The 18,132-nt window shown below is 41.5% G+C and overlaps 1 protein-coding gene across 1 annotated transcript in view; it reads right to left on the reverse strand.

Annotated features, from left to right (window-relative positions):
- The window catches only part of mafa (v-maf avian musculoaponeurotic fibrosarcoma oncogene homolog a (paralog a)), a 78,504-nt gene extending 76,206 nt beyond the window's left edge, over positions 1-2,298 (reverse strand). The window contains exon 1 of the mRNA XM_038701690.1: positions 937-2,298. Coding sequence (XP_038557618.1) covers positions 937-1,904 — 968 coding nt within the window. The 5' untranslated portion in view covers positions 1,905-2,298. The remainder of the gene's footprint in view (positions 1-936) is intronic.
- Between the last annotated feature and the right edge of the window lie 15,834 nt (positions 2,299-18,132).

The following is an 18,132-nucleotide window of genomic DNA, read 5'->3' on the forward strand; positions in this document are numbered from 1 at the left end:
GCATTCACTGCAGCCTAATGACAGCCGATGGTGGTGCACTTCAACACAGCTGAAATGCACTTGTATAGATTACAAGGGGGGAGTGGGAAGTCCTGTCACTTTTTTGTTGCTGTCCCAAAAAAGTGAGGAGGCCATAAATGAAGTATGAATGCCATGCTGGAGTCATCCGACAAAAAGGACATCTTCAAGCACAAAAAGGAAAAAAAAACATAGCTACATGTCCAGCATGCAGGGCAGTTCATTAACACATCTCTTTAGAAACAATGAATAGTTTGTAATGAATATAGTCTTTTCTTGCTCAACACAATAGCAAGCAAACGCATGAGATGAGGTGGCGTCAAAAACGGCAGGCTCGCAATCCTCCAAGTTTGGCAGACAAAAAAAAAGAAAGGTAAAAAAAAGGACCAAAAACATACTGTCGATGGATGCAGTTTTGACAGGAATCTGTACAATGAATTAAAAGTAAAGTGATGGAAAAAGGGCAAGTTGATGAACTTCACAGGAGTATACTTAGTGCTTGCATGCACACTCTGTATACTGCGGCATAAAGTTGGTTCAACTTTTCAAAAATCATATTTTACTCAAACACTGCAAATCTAATGAACAACGATGAAGAAAAAAAAAATCTTGACAAACAGGCTATGCATGATATACTGAGTATGATAGCAAAAAGTAGATGAAAGTTTTCTGAATATGCCTCTCCAAAATTAAAATCACGGATTACAAAGCCCTTCAAATCTAAAAACAGTCGCAGACGTGAGCAATCTCTCGTTTTCAAAAAAAAATGTATAAAATCAAAAAAATGACAAAAAGTTGACAAATTAGTTGTTGCTCTAGTAGACTTTTGCGCCAAATAAAAAAATGTTTCATAATGAAAACTTTTTTAAGTGGGGGGAGAGTAACTCATTCTTTTTTCACGATAATGTCGAGACTCACATGAAAAACTCCGGGGATGAAGGGTTGTTGTCGCTGCTGGATCCATTTTCTCTGAAGCCGGTGCTGATGAGCTTCTCATACTTTTCTTTGTACGCGTCCCTCTCCCGGACCAGCCTGGAGATCTCCTGCTTTAGGTGATCGACTTGCTGGATGAGTTGCGTCTTCTCTCCCTCCAGGACGTGCCGCTGCTGGACCCGCTTGTACCGGCAGGACTGAGCGTAGCCTCTGTTCTTTAGGGTCCTCCTCTTCTGTTTCAATCTGATCACTTCTTCCTTGCTGACTCCCCGTAGCTGCCGGTTGAGCTCCCTTACTGACATGGTGACCAGCTGGTCGTCTGAAAACCGATCATCCAAGCGCATGTGTGGGTGAATTGTCCCAGGACTGCCGTTGGACTGGACGCCAGGTGCCTGGTGGTGGCTGTTGCTGTGGTGGTGGTGGTGGTGGTGGTGGTGTTGCCCTCCGTTCTGAGCGGCTGCCGCAGCGATGACTGCAGAGACCACCGCCGCGGCGGACCCCATCTCTTCCCCGGCCATGGTGCCTCCTGCTCCGGTTGCGCCAGCAAACTGCTGGCCCCTGGCATAGCCATCAAACGACTGGAGCTGGTGAGTGCTGTTGATCAGCGCCTCGACTGCGTCTTCGGGGCTGAAGCCCAGCGCCTCTGGATTCAGCTGCTGTTGATAACCGGACATCCAGTAGAAATCCTCTATGTGTGTCTTCTGCTCGCTCCCCGAGCCCGGACTGGGTGCCGAGAAGCTTGGGGAAGGGGGCACCGAGCTGCACGGCGTGCTCATCGGGGTGGAAGACAAGGATCCCCCGGCGATAAGGCGACTGCACTGGCTGATGTTGCGATCGGGCTCCACCGGCTCCTTTTTCACTTCAAACTTCATCAGATCGAAGTCATTAACATATTCCATGGCCAGGGGACTGGTGGGCAGGTCGGAGTTGCTCATTGCCAGCTCTGATGCCATCCTCTTGCTGCTGACAGTCCTCCAAACGGGGTGAAGCGCAGCTGTCAAACTGGGTTGGTTGGGAAGAACGTGAGCCAGTTTGATTTTTAAGCGTTTGTCTTGAAACTGAAAATATAGGGTTTTCAGCGTCCTTTTTGCAGCCACGGACTTGCAGGCGTGTGAGAGTAGTTTTTCTTTGCAGAGTCTATTGCACAGACACACCAGTGCCGCGCGCACGAGTAGCGGAGTCCTTTTTCAGCATGTGAAATTCGGCGGTTTTGTATTTCAAACATTTAACACTTTACGGTTTCCTCATGAGTACATTGCGCACGCGGAGAGAGAGAGAAAGTCGAAAGTTGGGGAGTAAATGCAGCCTCGCACGTTATAAGCCGCTGGCTGGTGGGGCGATTTTTTAGAGGGATCACACAGCAGATGAGTTTAAGAGCATTGTAGCTGCCCTGACGTCAGGCTGGAAATGGGAAATTGACTCGGACGAAGAGCCAATAGGGTCGCACACTCCGATAGCTAATTAACATATTAGTAGCCTACAGAAACAAAACTTTTCGCAACTGTCAAAGGCCATCAGCTGACTGTCAGCTGGGACACAGACTCTTACCTCTTTGGCTACTATGGACGTAATTTTAATCTCCATTTTTATGTGGAGCAACAATTTACCCAAGATGAATTTGTTGTAAGTGAGGCGTGTATGCTGTAAATTCATCAACACAATAATGCAGAGCATATACAGAAAAGACCGAGAAAAAACATATAGATAGATATAGATAGATATATATTTATATATACATCTATATATATATATATATATATATATATATATATATATATATATAGAGAGAGAGAGAGAGAGAGAGAGATAGAAATAGATAGTTGTAGATAGATATAGATATAGATAAATAGATCTAAATTTTTGCATCGACAAAAATCTACAAAGTGAATAACTGTTCACCTTTTCATGTATAGACGACATTTAATTATTTGCTTATGTAGGCTGCTTAATTAGATGTCTTATAATTTTTTGTATTTTGCATAATGTTTTTAATGCAGAATATCATATTTGGTTCGTCTCCTACAAAACCTACTCCAACTTAGTAATGACAATATCTAATATATCGGGTATTTCAGAGCACCAATAACTAGGCTATATAAAACATAAGTGGCATATATGAACTATGTTGAGTGTCAACTTCAGTAACAACTGACTAGAAAGATGAAAGGTGAATTGAAGAGAGTCGTCATGCCTCTGCGCAGCATTTTAAAACTCAACACTGCCACCTTTTGGACATGGCAGTGCATGGGATTCCCCTTTCGAACAGTGTACCAGCCCACACATTTCAAATAAAGAATAAAACATGTTATAAAGGGATGATAAACATGCTGTTTGCAAAACACACACACACACAAATTAGGTGTATCTTTATTTTTTTGATTTCATTAGGGGAAAATACACAATAATCCCTGTGGATTTCAAAGAAACTCAAACCTGTGTGGAAGAAGTCATGTCAGTGAAAGTGAATACCAATGAACCCAATGTTCCACCCTGACTGAAATTATGTAGCCTATCACAGCCATAAAAATCACTTTATCTAAGCATTGACCCAGGCGTTTCTATGGAGTCATATAAACCTCTCTCGTACACTTTATCTCAGTTCAGAGGTCTCCTACTTTCAATTGACTCACGTACAACACCAGTAACATAAGGCAGTCTGGATATTCCTAGTTCCCCTAACACTGTGTCCTGTATAGCTGGGAGGCCATAATGGGTTTTAACCATTTGGATCAAACACTGTGAAGAATATTTTATCTTAGCCTGAGGACACAGGGCCTTGTGATTTTCTTTTTATGTTTTTTATATCATACATTTACAGGACAGACACCTAATTTGACTGCTGGTGTGAAGTGATACTGACACATATTGTTTCAGCAGACAGGCTTTCAAGTGTAATTAATTTATCCAGCTTGATTCCTATGCATTTACCGGAATTCATCAACAAGGATGACATTACTTTACTATGGGACTTAAACCCTTACATTTCAGTCCCCTGTTGTATCTGCATTAATGCAATTAACCGAGGACACATGGCAGTTCACTCATTCAACAATAATGCAATTTGTTTGGGAAAAGAGTGATCTAAGCTGAACTAATGCTTGGTCTCTCTGGCCAGTCAGAGTGTTGATTTCTTTTGTGGCCTCTCTTTTGACATGGTGCTGACAAATAACCATTTCTTTCCTGTGACAAAAGCCTATAATCATAGTCTCTCTCTCTTTCTCTTTCTCTCTCTCTCTCTCCCTCCAAGTGTATGATCTCATAGTTGCGAAGATGTGTATTTTTAGTATTTTTAGATTCCTGGGTGCACACTACTTAATGATAGGCCAAACCAGTCAAGTCCCTGCTGCCAAAAGCTGTGGAAGATGATCCTGCCAATCAGTCAGATATTTTCATAACCATAAGGAGTTCAACATTTCTCTATAAGTGTCCAAAACTGTAGCTAAGATAGATTTCGGTTGTCTCTGTTTTAAATTTAGTAGAAACACTCTCTGTCTCTCTGTGTTGTGTGGCTATGTGATGTCATAACTGCTTTAGGCAGTGCACAAACATACTGACAGATGCTGTATATTTTAACAATGACAGATCACAATGAAGACATAAGTGTGAAATAAAATAATATAATAATATGTTAAATATTTTTCTGCTGCTGTTACTTATGTAGCAGAAAGGTTAGCAGATTGTTTATGAAACACACAAAAGATAAGTTAACCGCACACACAAGTATCATTGCCAGTTACTGAATGTTCTAATAAAGGGGTAAATGGACGCATCTGCTTGCAAGTTAATACAACTCTGTGTGTGTGTCTCAAACAAAACTCAAGTAGAACCCTATTGTTTCTGTTTCCATTCTGTTGCCTTGTCGTCTGTTTGGGCTTACCTGTTCATGGGAAGGCGCAGCAGTGGTCTGTTCCCTGGGGTAAAGCCACAGCAGAGCGAGACTAATACACAAACGAAGGGAGAGCTCATTAGTCATGACAGAAGAAAGTGGCGGACCTAATTTAGCTGCTTTTGTCCCTTTGAAGTTATTGATGATGCAGAGCTGAGAGAGATCTACATGGAGAGGATCGAGCCACTGTGAAGAGAACTTATCAAACCAGGAAGGAAGAGGCTTCCATGAAGAGGGGGACGATCAAGACAAAGACGTGAAACATTACAATATCATTAAAAGGGCCAATCCCATTTTTCAGAAGAGATTTTTGAAACCTCAGCAGCCGCATTAAACAGAAGAGTGTGGTGCACTGAAGCAAATATGGCGAGTCAGAGACAGTAAACACACTTTTTACAACATGATACATGTACATTTGCAGATCCAAACTCTTATTCTCAAGAGTTTCCTTGGAACATTGTATTTTTATTAAAGCCTTAAAATAGGCCATTAACCACTGGTTTAATGGCCTATTTTGAAATTACAAAAATGATTTAAGATGCATTATATACATTTATTTGCAGTGTCATGTGGGATTTAATACCACAAGACAACTTCTTGTTTCCTAAGCTGCTGGTCCCAGATTCAAACCACTCTCCCACCATCCTGTTTATTGGCATAAACAGTATACTATTGGTACACATTAAAGTGATCAGGGACGAGATCTAAAGTCTTTCTTTACACACTTATATATTGTGACGGACCCTGCTGATTTGCCTGCGAGGACTAAGGCTTCTTAAAAACTTGCTTAAGGCAAAAACCCACAATGCACAGTGTTGAGACATTAAAATAGCGGAAGGAGTCAGCTTTTGTTATTCCACACTATGTACTGTATATGTGGACTTGTTTTTCCTGTGATGGTAGGATACTTGATTTGTTTCAACACAAGTGTTTAACCTTTACACAAGGAACAAACCAGTTCAATAAACTGCATCAGTCTTACATAGCAGCCTCACTCTTTACTGTCCTCAGAAATGCTTTTGTCCAGGTGTTGTGACTTCACCAAGTGTTGCCCTCACACAGTGTTTCACTAAGACACTTGATCTCACAGGTGAGGGTTCATTGTTTAATGCTTAGGGAGGATATTAAAACAGGACCCATGTGTTGCCAATACCACAAACTGCGATGGGAATATTCTTTGCGCCACAGACCAGGCAAAGAGTATTAAAAGAAATCAGAATCGATTGTTCGAAGTAAACACCAGGGTGCTGTCCCAGAAATGTCCTGGGTGAAAGAAGCAAGCACAGGAGGAAGTCAGGAATTATACTTCCATTGTACTGACCGCTTGTCTAGACTGACACTTGACTTCTTTTAAGTTTGTGGAGATAGGCAAGACATCTGTCAATATCTTGCGATAACCTCCTCAGAAAATACTTTTGAAATGTAAACAAATTCAATTATTTAACCTAAAGTCAGCAATAACACAAAGAGTGTCATTTAGATTAGAGTATTAGTGGTGGAGGCAGTCATTCTGGTGAGCGAAAGAGGCTACTGAGTGGAAAGAGCAGAGGTCAGTGAGTTGTTTGCTGTATGTCTGTTAGACTAGGTGTTTGTGTATGTGTGTGTGTGTGTGTGTGTGTGTGTGTGTGTGGTTGTGGGTGTTGCTCAGTTCCAGACAGGGCTGGATAAGGCCATCTAATCAGCCTCTTTTGCATTCCAACACTTTTGTGAGCCGTCCCTAACCTGAGCATATTACTGTATCCATGTCTGCATTGGTGAATAGCTGAAAGCTGATAGCACCTGCAAACACACTTTGAGCGCTTGTTTTTAACTTTAAAATGACGAAGAAACTCTACCCATGCTTTACATATCTACTAACATGAAGAGCTGGTATTGCTCTGGGCAATGCAATTTCATCAACAGTTTAGTGAGACCAGCAAAGGTGGAATATCAATTTTCACCCCACCAACAGAATGTGGGCACAGCCATGTCATAATTACCTTAATCCATTAGTCAGAAGGAGGGTGAGGCTGGGAAGGGTGCGACAGAGGACAAAGCAGACAAAACAAGGTCAGGGGAAGAGCACATCTGTAGTCTGAGGTGGATTTTGGATGGCCTCTCTGACACTGGTGGAAAGTATTTGGTAGCCTACAGCAAGTGGGCTTTGTGTGACTGGAGAACTCGTACTCGTAAGCGTATGACCCCGAGCTTGTATCAGTTCTGTGGCTTGATGCCGAGGCACCAGCAGTAAACTAGTGAATGTGTTACAGTGGTGTGAACAGCAGACCCACACATGTTTTCTAGACAAGTGTCACATGACCAGGGGTGACGTAGAGTTCTGAGGTTTAATCTCTCACATTTATTCCGCTTCCTCTTCCAACTGAATATTTGTCAAGTTAAATAACATGGTTGCTAATTAATACTGTGTGGCTTATAAATGTGGGCTGCTCTGTTCACCACATGTAGAGTAATCGAAGAAGACTGGTCAATATTGCACAAGAGTTGGCAGAGTGGCTTGCATATTAGCCATAATTACATTCACATGAACATAATGTATTGGTTTACTGTCATATGTAAGGTTAATGTGTGTGTGTGTAGCAATTTAATAGTGTATTAACTGCTGGATAGCTTTCTGGGGGTTATCTCCCTAAGATGTCCTCGATGCTCTCACCGACTTAGACTTACATCTGTGTGTGTGTGTGTGTATGTTTGTGTGTTTGTATGTGATGCTTGAGCATTCCTGTTTACCTGTATCAGCAACACTGATTATGTCGTTACCATGTCACCTGTCAGTGGTGGGATGTATTAGGCAGCAAGTGAACATTGTGTCCTCAAAGTTGAACACACAATGTGTTAGAAGCAGGAAAAATGGGCTTTGTGCGACTTTGAGAAGGCCCAACTTGTGATGGCTAGACGACTGGGTCAGAGCATCTCCAAAACTGCAGCTGTTGTGGGGTGTTCCTGGTCTGCGGTGGTCAGTATCTATCAAAATTGAACCAGTGACAGGGTCATGGGCAGCCAAGGCTCATTGATGCGCGTGAGGAGTGAAGGCTGGCCCGTGTGATTTGATCCAACAGACGCGCTAGTGTAGGTCAAATTGCTGTAAAAATTCATGCTGGTTCTAATGAAAGGTGGCAGAACACACAGGGCATCACAATTTGTTGCGTATGGGGCTGCGTAACGGTGCTGACCCCTGTCCACTGCCGAAAGCAACTACAATGGGCACATGAGCATCAGAACTAAACCACAGAGCAATGGAAGAAGGTGGCCTGGTCTGATGAGTCACGTTTTCTTTTACATCATGTGGATGGCCGGTGTGTGTGCAATGTTCTGCTGGAAAACCTTGGGTCCTGTCATTCATTCGGATGAGTTCAAGGTGTTGACTTGGCCTCCAAATTCCCCAAATCTCAATCTAATCGAGCATCTGTGGGATTTGCTGGACAAACCAGTCAGATCCATAGAGGCCCCACCTTGCAACTTATGGAACTTTAAAGATCTGCTGCTAACGTCTTGGTGCCAGATACCACCGAGCACCTTCAGAGGGCTAGTGGAGATATTGTATTGGCTTGCATTAGATTGTATGTATATGCATTCATAATATTGTTTCCAACTTAAATTATCAACAGTATACGGAGCCAAAAAGAATTGCAGCAATGTATGCAGGAGTTGTCGCCTCCTACACAAATCTCTGGCAAGTCTCTAGCCTCCACCCCCCAGCTGCTCCTGTGCCCTTGAGCTATTGTAGCCGGGAACTGACACTAACAATACAGTATAATTTTCTCCATTACAGAGAGTTAGCAAGCTAATTACAGCAGAGATCCAATAGAAATATCAGAGAACAAGACTTTTTATCCTCCAGAGCTGAAAACTCTTTGCCCTGTCTTCTATTGTTTAGCAGCTGAAAATGTATAGAAAAACGAAATATTGTTGAGTTTGTGTGTGTATGAGGGGTGGTAGGGGTAGAAGATAACACACTAACCACATGTACATTAAGCAAACAATCACACTGACCTAATATTTGTTGTTGTTTAACTCGTGAATATTACTTTAACTACTGTGTTTTCCTATTCATTCCTCATCTTTTGCATTCATTACACTGAACTTAATGAGATCATCTCTTTGTGTTAGTCAAATATGCCAATAGGCCATTGACTTAGTGAAGATATACTGTACAGTAGCAATGGCTGTCTGCCTAAACCACAGTTTGATAAATGTCACAGATTTTCTAGAAAGGTTAGCAACACAGTCTGTTAAGGGGCCTGAAGTCTTTTTCTTCTCTTATACAACAAAGAAGGACGCATATAATATCATCATTATCAAAAAAGTTTTTATTTTTATTTTAGTTTTTTTGTTTTTCCGACAGATGATTGCTCAGTGATGAAAGGTGGATGGATATTTATGTATGGATGATGTTATGCTCCTCTGATCAAATATATCTCCAGTTACAGTGCACATCATCACCCCCACACAAACAAGTAAATAAAAACACTCAAGCAGACCCAATGACACAAACCTACTCCCAAAATGCATGCATGGTTACTCAAATGCACATAGGGGGATACTCATGCGCATGCTCATAGCATAATGAGAGATTTTCTGACCTTTCTCCGTGTACCCCTGGAGAATATTGATGAATCCCCCTTTAAAAATAACTCTCGCCTTGTAGGGTCATTAAATGATTTACAGTTATTTCACCAACACGTAATTATTACATTTATTATGTTGGATATTACAGGGTTGGGCCATTGTGGTAGAAGGTGGATCTCTTACCACACAATAGAGGTGATTAAAAGTTTATTTTACGTGAATACACTGTACTCCACTCAGAAGTGAACATCACAAGAAAAGAGTTAACAGCTTTTACAGCGTTGTATTAGCCACTGGAAAACAATACATGTAGCATTTAGGGTGCATGGACTGATTTGTGAAAGGAAACCTACTAGGGGAGAAGAAGCGAGCAGAAAGTTTTGTGCTGGCTGGCTAACCACATTAAAACTTTTCCCACAATATCCTTCAACTTTAAAACTCTGGTCCTGATTTCCAGCCATTTCTAATTGTGGGATCTGTAATGACATTTAAATATTTTATTGTTATTCAATTTAAACCTTTATGACAGAAACCTTTGTCACAATGAAACGTGAGTGGATGAGTTTTGTCCCCTCCCAGATCCTTCCTTTCACCCATGCCAAATCAGACATAATCTAACAAAGTGAGCTCAGTAATCACAGGCAACGCTTTGTCTTATGGCAAAAAGACTAATCGCAGCATTCAAATTGCAAGGTTTGAGAATTATCTTAATCAGAGCCATCTCTGACCTGCAAATGTGCATCACTTGCTTCACTGTGCTACCAATATCATTACAAATATTATTAAGGCCTTTGTGTGTTTGAATCCTGCGGCCTGTGTCTGTGCCTAATAATGATGTCTTCTCAATTGTTACGCTGCTAAGCTGGTTAAAATGTCATCTGACTGTGATTGTGAGCATGGCCCTTCAAACACTCCCAGTGGGTGATGCGCTTAATGTTCATTTGAGCCCTGCGCTGAGCACCCGGCATTAAAAACCCGACTGAAGCCCAAATGAAGATGATTTAAATGAACTCATTTGAGGAACATTTAATTACCATTGGAGCGTAATTGAATGTTTCTCTAAAGCGCTGAGTGACTCCTAATGAAATGAGAAAAGCCGGAGAGATACTGACGATGCTGTGCACCGATGCTGATAGTCAGGCCCATTCTCAGCCTCCAGGACAAATAAAAAGATCAGAGAACCAACTACTGGATAAACAAATCCATCACTGCTAAATTACCCTCAAAATTGCAAGAAAACAAAGCTTTAGTAGTGGTCCACTGATCCTCCAGTTATAAGTTCTATGTTGTTTTATTCACAATACAGTGTAAAGTTAATGAATTCTAAAATGTGTGTAGCTGTTTAAACAGATATGTTAGTGTAGAGATGGATGAGTCGGGGGGGGGGGGTACAATTAACAGGGAAATAGGTGAGTAAAGGGGGAGATGATATTTACAGCACAGGTGTGCTGCTTGGACAGTAAAAGCCCCTTCCTCTGGATACGTGTTGTTAAGCTGAGGCTACTATTGGCCCTGCCATTATAGCCTGCATGTTTCATGGCCTTTGGAAATTCCCGCATCACAACATCCTCACACCTGCACCATCCATTGCAGGGAATAGCGTTCTCCCTCTGCTCCCTAAGGTGTGTTTCTGTGCATGTGTTTGTGAAGAAGAGAGAGTCAGCGAGTGCCTCCACATGTGTATGCAAGTAAATATGTGTCAGTCTTTACGAGGGGCAGAGGCAGCAGCTGCTCTCCCTGTGGCCCTCTCAGCGTCTGGAAGCCCAAAGGCCTCAAGGCAGAAGATGCAAAACAAATTTACCTTTTTAGCTTCATGTAAGCTTGAAGCAAACTGTCAAAACAAAAATGCAGATAAAATATTAAAATAAAAACTGATGTTCTGTTGCTTCCTCAATTTCTGTCTCCTCTTCTGTCTCTGCTGAGCTTTTCTGAGAGAGCCTAGCTCGTCGTGGTTTGTCAAAGTTTATTCTGTATTTGTAATGGGGCTTCAACATAAAGCAAGCGGAAGCCCGTTGGTTAAATGGCGGTGACGCTATTATAAGGTTAAATCTAGAGTATACAAGCCTGCTGTCTGTATGGTGAGAGCATTTCCTGCAGAACAATGAGTCTCCAAGCTTGTCTGACAGAGACATAGACACAGAGGGAGATAGGGGGAGAGAGTGAGAAACAGAAAGAGAGACAGAGATCATGGTTGCACAATGTGTGCATTTGCATCTATACGGGTTGGCAACTAACCTATGATGATAGTCAGCGTGGTGATTATATTTTAGAACATCCTGGCAGCATGACCGTACATACAAGCACATACATAATGTGACTTTTACTAGCTCAGAGTTATCAAAAGTTATAAAGTAATAAAGGAAGGCTGTCATTATTATTTGAATCTAAGGGCAACTTTCATAAATGTAACCACAACTCGCCAACTCAGACTCAGATTAGCAAGCACAAGCTCTGCAGTGTCAGGCCTCTGCTATAGCTGGCATACCTTAATGCAAAGGGGATACCAGTCTATTTTTTTCATTTGAACACTCAGTTTTCCAAAGAAATGCAAGGAATACTGAAGAGCAGCTTGGAAAAATCCAGTGGCAGCAGTGTGGTCAAATGTTTGTGTAAATGTACAACCCATGTTTGATCCCAGTGGTGAAAACACTCTGTCTTTGATTTGAACAATCAGGGGTTAGGACATAAAACAGATTGGATATCACTGTTTGGTATAATTTAAAGATTAAAAGGAAAAGGTTCAAAAAAGTCCGCACAAACAATATCTCCATTATAAAGAGTTAGTACTCAAACTCTGACCCTACCCACACATATACAAATGGGCAAACCCTTAGACACAAGGATACTATGCATGTATACTACACAAATTAGCTTAATTTTCAAGACAGACATCACATGGTTGTTGTACATTCAGACCAGTCAGTCAAATGACTCTCTGTGCTGGATGCACTTCCCATGGAGACACAGGGACTAAATTGGCTAATAAAAGCTCATAATCTTAATTGTTGTCCTTGACTCCAGAGTTCTGGCGTTGGAGTGCTCTTGGACAATGACACTCAGTTGTCAGGGCACATCCTCTAACCAGGCTGACATTCCGAACAGCAATTACAGTACCGGGCCCACCAATCCAGACCAAAACACCTACTCACAAAAACAATGGGTATCACTGTTTGCACACAAGGGCAACCCTTTTTGGAACCTCTTCATTCCTCATTCCCGTCTCCCCCCTCTGCTCATGGTCCAATCTTGTTATTAATCCTAACTCAGTCATTAGAAGAATTCTCAGTCATTGCATGCCCTCACATTAATGTAATGTTCATGACAACAGGTCAGGTCCTGGCAGTGTGTTTTCTGTCTTTGTGTTTTCAGAGTTGCTCTATGATGATTTGTCTACAGCTCCATCACATTTGCATTTTTGGTTTTGTTTGCTTTTGGTTTTGTAATTCCCAACATAGATAATAGAAGGCACATCTGTGTAGTCATAATTTTGAGGGCCTATTTATTATAAGCACTTTGTCTGGAGCAACATATCAAATATTAAAGTGTTTGATACCAAGTGTAAGAGGGGATGCAAAGTAATGCGAAGGAGCCATAGCATTGTTTTGTCAAAACGAAACATACTTGCCAGCTCATATGTAGTTGGACACCGTCCACCTTTCCCAACAATTCCCAGACATATTATATACATTTTCTCAGTTTCTTTAAGACACATAAAACTAAAAAAGTCAATGTCGTCCATGCTTGTATTTCATACACATGGCCATTATTCACACCACTTAATTATGTGTTAATGGCCAGCGCCGCAATTTTGTGAGCAAAATCTGGTTTGTAATTCAGTGTGAGATGAAATATCCCAGATGTAATGGAAATAGCATTAGTCCTACTGAAGTCGTTATGTTTTTATACCTTTTCTCTGAAAACAGTGCATGTTGACCAGACACAGTGCTGCAAGCAGCCATTTCTAATAGCCACTAATTACACATGGCGGAGATTTATTCCAAATGAATATATTATAAACAGACATATAAAGCCCTCAGTAAATGTACAATTCAGTTTAGGGTGATGATGTTGAAATAATGAGATTGAGTCGTTCACTATTTACAAGGCCATGTCGAAGCTCCTCTGATCAATACTAATCAATGAGTAAAATGATTTGGCAAGTGCTCTGCCACAAACAAAGTAAAAAATACAATAAATCAAACATGCATCCCACTCTTCAAGTTGCATTGCATCACAAATTTGATGGGAGAAGTCACGTCTGCCACAAGCGTGTTTGCTGGTGGCTGCTTTTCAAACCATCTGCAGCAAAGCTAGCTCACTGCTGGGCCATGCAAGAACCAAGTCTTGTGCAACACTCCTTCAAAAGAACATTTGTTCACCATCTGTGACTGCTGCTCCCACTCAATGCACAGTTGAAGCAAAGACGCAGCCCTGCTCACTTTCTTACAATGCAGAGTATCTTGCCGCTGGATTTTAACCGTCTCCCTCCCACTAAAAAATATAAAATGAAAACTAGAAATCAACTCTATTTATGACAGTCAATCACTAGCCTTCTTTGGGATCATGAAAATATAATCACTGCATAAATTAAACCCTTTTTTATCAACCAAGACCCCTGGCCAGTATAGTGTGTTTTGATGACAGCTATGTGTTTCCTGTTGCGCCCCACTCACGCTGCAGCTGGCTGCTAAAGGCATTAGTCCAGTCTGGAAATATTGCAAGGGTGCCAGGTAGACTCACATGTCCACACACACAGAATCAGACACACACCTCAGCTACAGAATGGCAGGAGAATGGATCCATTAGAGACCACTATATATTATTTAATAGAAGTGTTTGTGATTAAATGTCCAGTGGAGGACAATATTGATTTCACACACTTACCTGTATTTGTTTTCAACATTGTGCACAAAAGGACACAGCATGGAGTTTTTACTCACTAGGTATTATATTCTGAAGCATTTTTGTATATATTACTCCATTTAAGCTTTGTCCTCGCCACACTTTATAACAATTCTCAAAGCACAGGTAGATGTTAGCAAAGAAAAGTTGACATTTTACCACTGTGAGTAGTTAATCAGAACTCTAGAAACTCAGGCTGGAGGACGTGACTGTGACTCAGACTTGTATGACGCTGTAGAAATATCAACACAGAGAGCCATTGCAGGCATTGCCTCTTCTCTGTTGGCTTTCTCTCTTTCAGCGCGCTTGCATTCACACATGTCCAATCCACACTGTGTCATTGTCCAGCGCTGTGGGATCTCTCAGCACGTTTCTTTCTCTCCTCTTTTGTTTGGTTAAGCAGGGGCCAGAGGTTTGGCTTTGTCTATGTAGGTGGAGTTTTGGAAATGTGACTGGTTTAAACTGCCTAGTGACCGTTTGCTGTACACCAATTGGAATCTGTGGTGGGACGGAGCGCATAAAGTAAGATAGTCTGTTGAACAGTATACTGTATATGCTAGAAGGTGTAATCCTGATTCAGCATATGGCAGCAAAAAGTTAAGCACCCAACTATGGAAATACCAATAGGGAATATATGTATCCTGTGTTTTGTTGTGTGGATTGTACAAGAATTAGATTTTTTAAATTACCAAACCTACTTCCAATAACAGTCAAGCATGCTGATAACTAAATGAGCTAAGCAAACAGCCAAAGTTCAGTCATGCTTCAATGTATTGATCCTTTGATAGTGTGAGTTTAGTTACATTGTTTATTTTATTGGGGAAAAAGTGATCTTCTTTATATACTTATTGATGTCAACTTAGTTGTGTGAATGTCTGCCCAGCACATGACAAACCCTCTTTTGCTCCCGCAGTCATGTTGACACGTCTGAGTTTCCTCAGTCAAAGAAATTTTTCCCTTCTCATTACCCATAATTCCTCGCCATTACTCAGCCTGCGGATGATGAGCTCAATTACCCATGGCTGGAGCTAATCACCCTGCGTCACTCAAAATTTGCCATAGGAGGAGTTACAGACGGGACTAGAGATCTTCACAGGTCCAAAAGTTTGGACTGATCTGAAACAGACCAGTGGAAAACCTAACTGCACCCAATGTCCATAAAAAAACCTGATCGAAGACTTAAGGTTAATTAGAACTGATCCAAAATGCAGTTGAACAAACCCAAACAGAGAACACTAACAGCGGCAGCAGCACAATGCATCACCAATGAATGAGCAGCTTCAGCCAAATAGAGTAGAAATACAGACATTACCCTGCACGTCATGGATAACACTGCCTTTTTCTCCTGTGATGATTATGATACAGCTCTTGATCAAAGCTGATAGTGAGACATGTTGATACACAGAACCAAGAACTGAGGCTGCAATAGAACCATACTCTGGCCCATAGGCAATAGAACCATACATGAACCAATTAGACTGAATATCATTTGAACCTGGCACTTGGGGTCTTGGATCAGTGCATTTTTCTAACAAGTAAGAGATATGTACAGTTGATCATGGTATAAAGCACTGTAATAACCTGATGTTGTGCCCTTTAAAAAATCCACGTTAAAATGTTATGAACTGCATAAACGCACTCAGTATTGACTGACATGTACTGTATATGCTGTGTCATGTGGAGTTTTGCTCTAGGGCAGGTTTGCAGTCAAAGGCAGCAAAGACTGAAATTTGGGCCAGAGGAGCATGACTAGGAAAGGAAATCCAAGCTGGTTTAATGAGAGGTCAAAGGTCATTCTGGGTCAAGTACCCTGCCTGGGGACTACATGTTAAACACCCTCCCCAGGGAAAAAGAGGGACAGCACAGTGTCTGACAAGATCAACAACGCTGGCCTAATTAGAACATACACAGACAATGGGGACCAGCCATATCTCAGAACAGCAAAAGGAACAAAGACAATCTCCTCGTGTGTTGTTATTGTTTTGAAATAAAGTTATTTCCTTGAATTATTCTTTCCTTTCCAGTTAGTGCAGTAGTCTTCACCACCACCAACAAGGATTTACCGTCTGGAGTGTAATTTGGAGAGGCTCCTTGAGGAAACAGCCTCCTCAGGGGGAAAGACAATTAGTCCTTCAACAAACAGCACGGATCAGTCACTTTAATTAAACACCCTCCCCCATCACTGTCTCATCCCTCTTCCCTCCCATTCCCTTGCCTCCCTTTCTTCTCTACTTTTTCTCCTTTTTTTTTTTTTTTTACACGAAAGAGTCTGGATTTTAATCCTAGGCCAGATGACACCCTAATAATTTGTTGTGTGGCTTGGTGAGCTCCTAACCAGTGGATTAGATGGATATTGGTTGGTGGGGTTGTTTGTGGAGTTAGCGCTAACAGGATTTACCATCTACTGAGTATATCAAAGGCAGAGTCCTGCGCAAAGCATTAAGCACTCCACCAAATTAAAAAGTGACCCACAGGTGGGCTCTCTGCACTGTTTGTGCCGATGGGCCATGACGCTAATTGCTTTCTAACTCTGTTACGAGTGCCATCAAATTACACTCGTCAGTTGGAGTGAAGAAGGGTGTATGGAAGGTCTGAGAGCTTATCCCACTGATCATTGCAGTGTGCTTTACTTCTGTCATTATTGCACACTGGGCATTGAGTCAGATACAGACAGAGCAAAACAGATCTCGCTTACTCTCTCTCTCTCTCTGTTGATTAAGGTTTCCATTTTTGTAAATTTCTCACTAAATTCTGCAATATCCTTTTACAAGACATTTTAATGTAATTCACAAGCTTTGTCATGTTTTTATTACGATGTAGGCCAACTAAGAACAGCCTTGCTTTTTGAAAGATTGCTTAGCAGGAAAAGAGGCCATGGTCTACATTATTCGCATTATATTCTAGAAGATCAGAAGGAGGTTAATGAGGTTACGCTGCAAACAGACACCAAAAAAAAGCCTAGAAAGCAGGTGAAGTACAGTAGCAGAGAAAACAAAACTGAAACACCACAGGAAACTACTCAACTCATCCTTCGTGTGGGAATGTGCTCAATTGTATTGGCTTCTGATTGTTTTGTGCGTGTGTGTGTGTGTGTGTGCATTTTCTTCAATGTGATGTGGTAAGGCAGTGAGAGGAAGGCAGGATGTGATGCAGCATGTTCGTATAAAACATCCTGTGATGTTGGGGAACCCCACTGTTGTCTTTCACCTATACATTGTGTTAAGAAACTACATTTTTTTCTGTGTAACTGTGTAAAACAAGTTCAGAGGCCTGTGTTTGTACAACATTTACCCTTCTGAGGTGCCAAAAAGCAAGATATTTAACTTACTCTTTAATCAAATGGAGTTGCAAAGAGAGAAAATGATAAAGATAAATTTACAAAAAAACTTCTAAATTAAAAATCAACTCATATCATGTTGTGTGTTTGTGCATTGTGCTTTAATGGTGTTTGGTTTTGGCACATAAGCCAATCTTCTTTGGTGGTGCTCTTCTGACCGGAAGACTTCAGGGAAGTTTTTTTGTAGTTCAGTGAACTCATAATCTCAGTTCATTGAGTGACATGAGCTGGATTGACGGCTGGGGGTGTGACATCTGTACATGATGCTTTACTGGCAGCACAAGGCATACCTTTCCTGGAAGAGAAACAAAATAATGGGGGAAGAGAACAAAGAGAGCTGACTCCCTCAGACAACCAGATCAGACAACACACCTGTGGCAAGAGATGAGTGAGTCGAGTGGCATGGTCAGGGTAGTATTTCCACCTGTACTCTATCCCTGTGGGCACATATCGACTCCATGTACACACATACACACACACACACACACAC

The sequence above is a fragment of the Micropterus salmoides genome, unplaced genomic scaffold (genome assembly GCF_014851395.1).
Source record: "Micropterus salmoides isolate LMB-PRFRI ecotype aquatic unplaced genomic scaffold, ASM1485139v1 Ms_hic_scaffold_6, whole genome shotgun sequence".
NCBI lineage: Eukaryota > Metazoa > Chordata > Actinopteri > Centrarchiformes > Centrarchidae > Micropterus > Micropterus salmoides.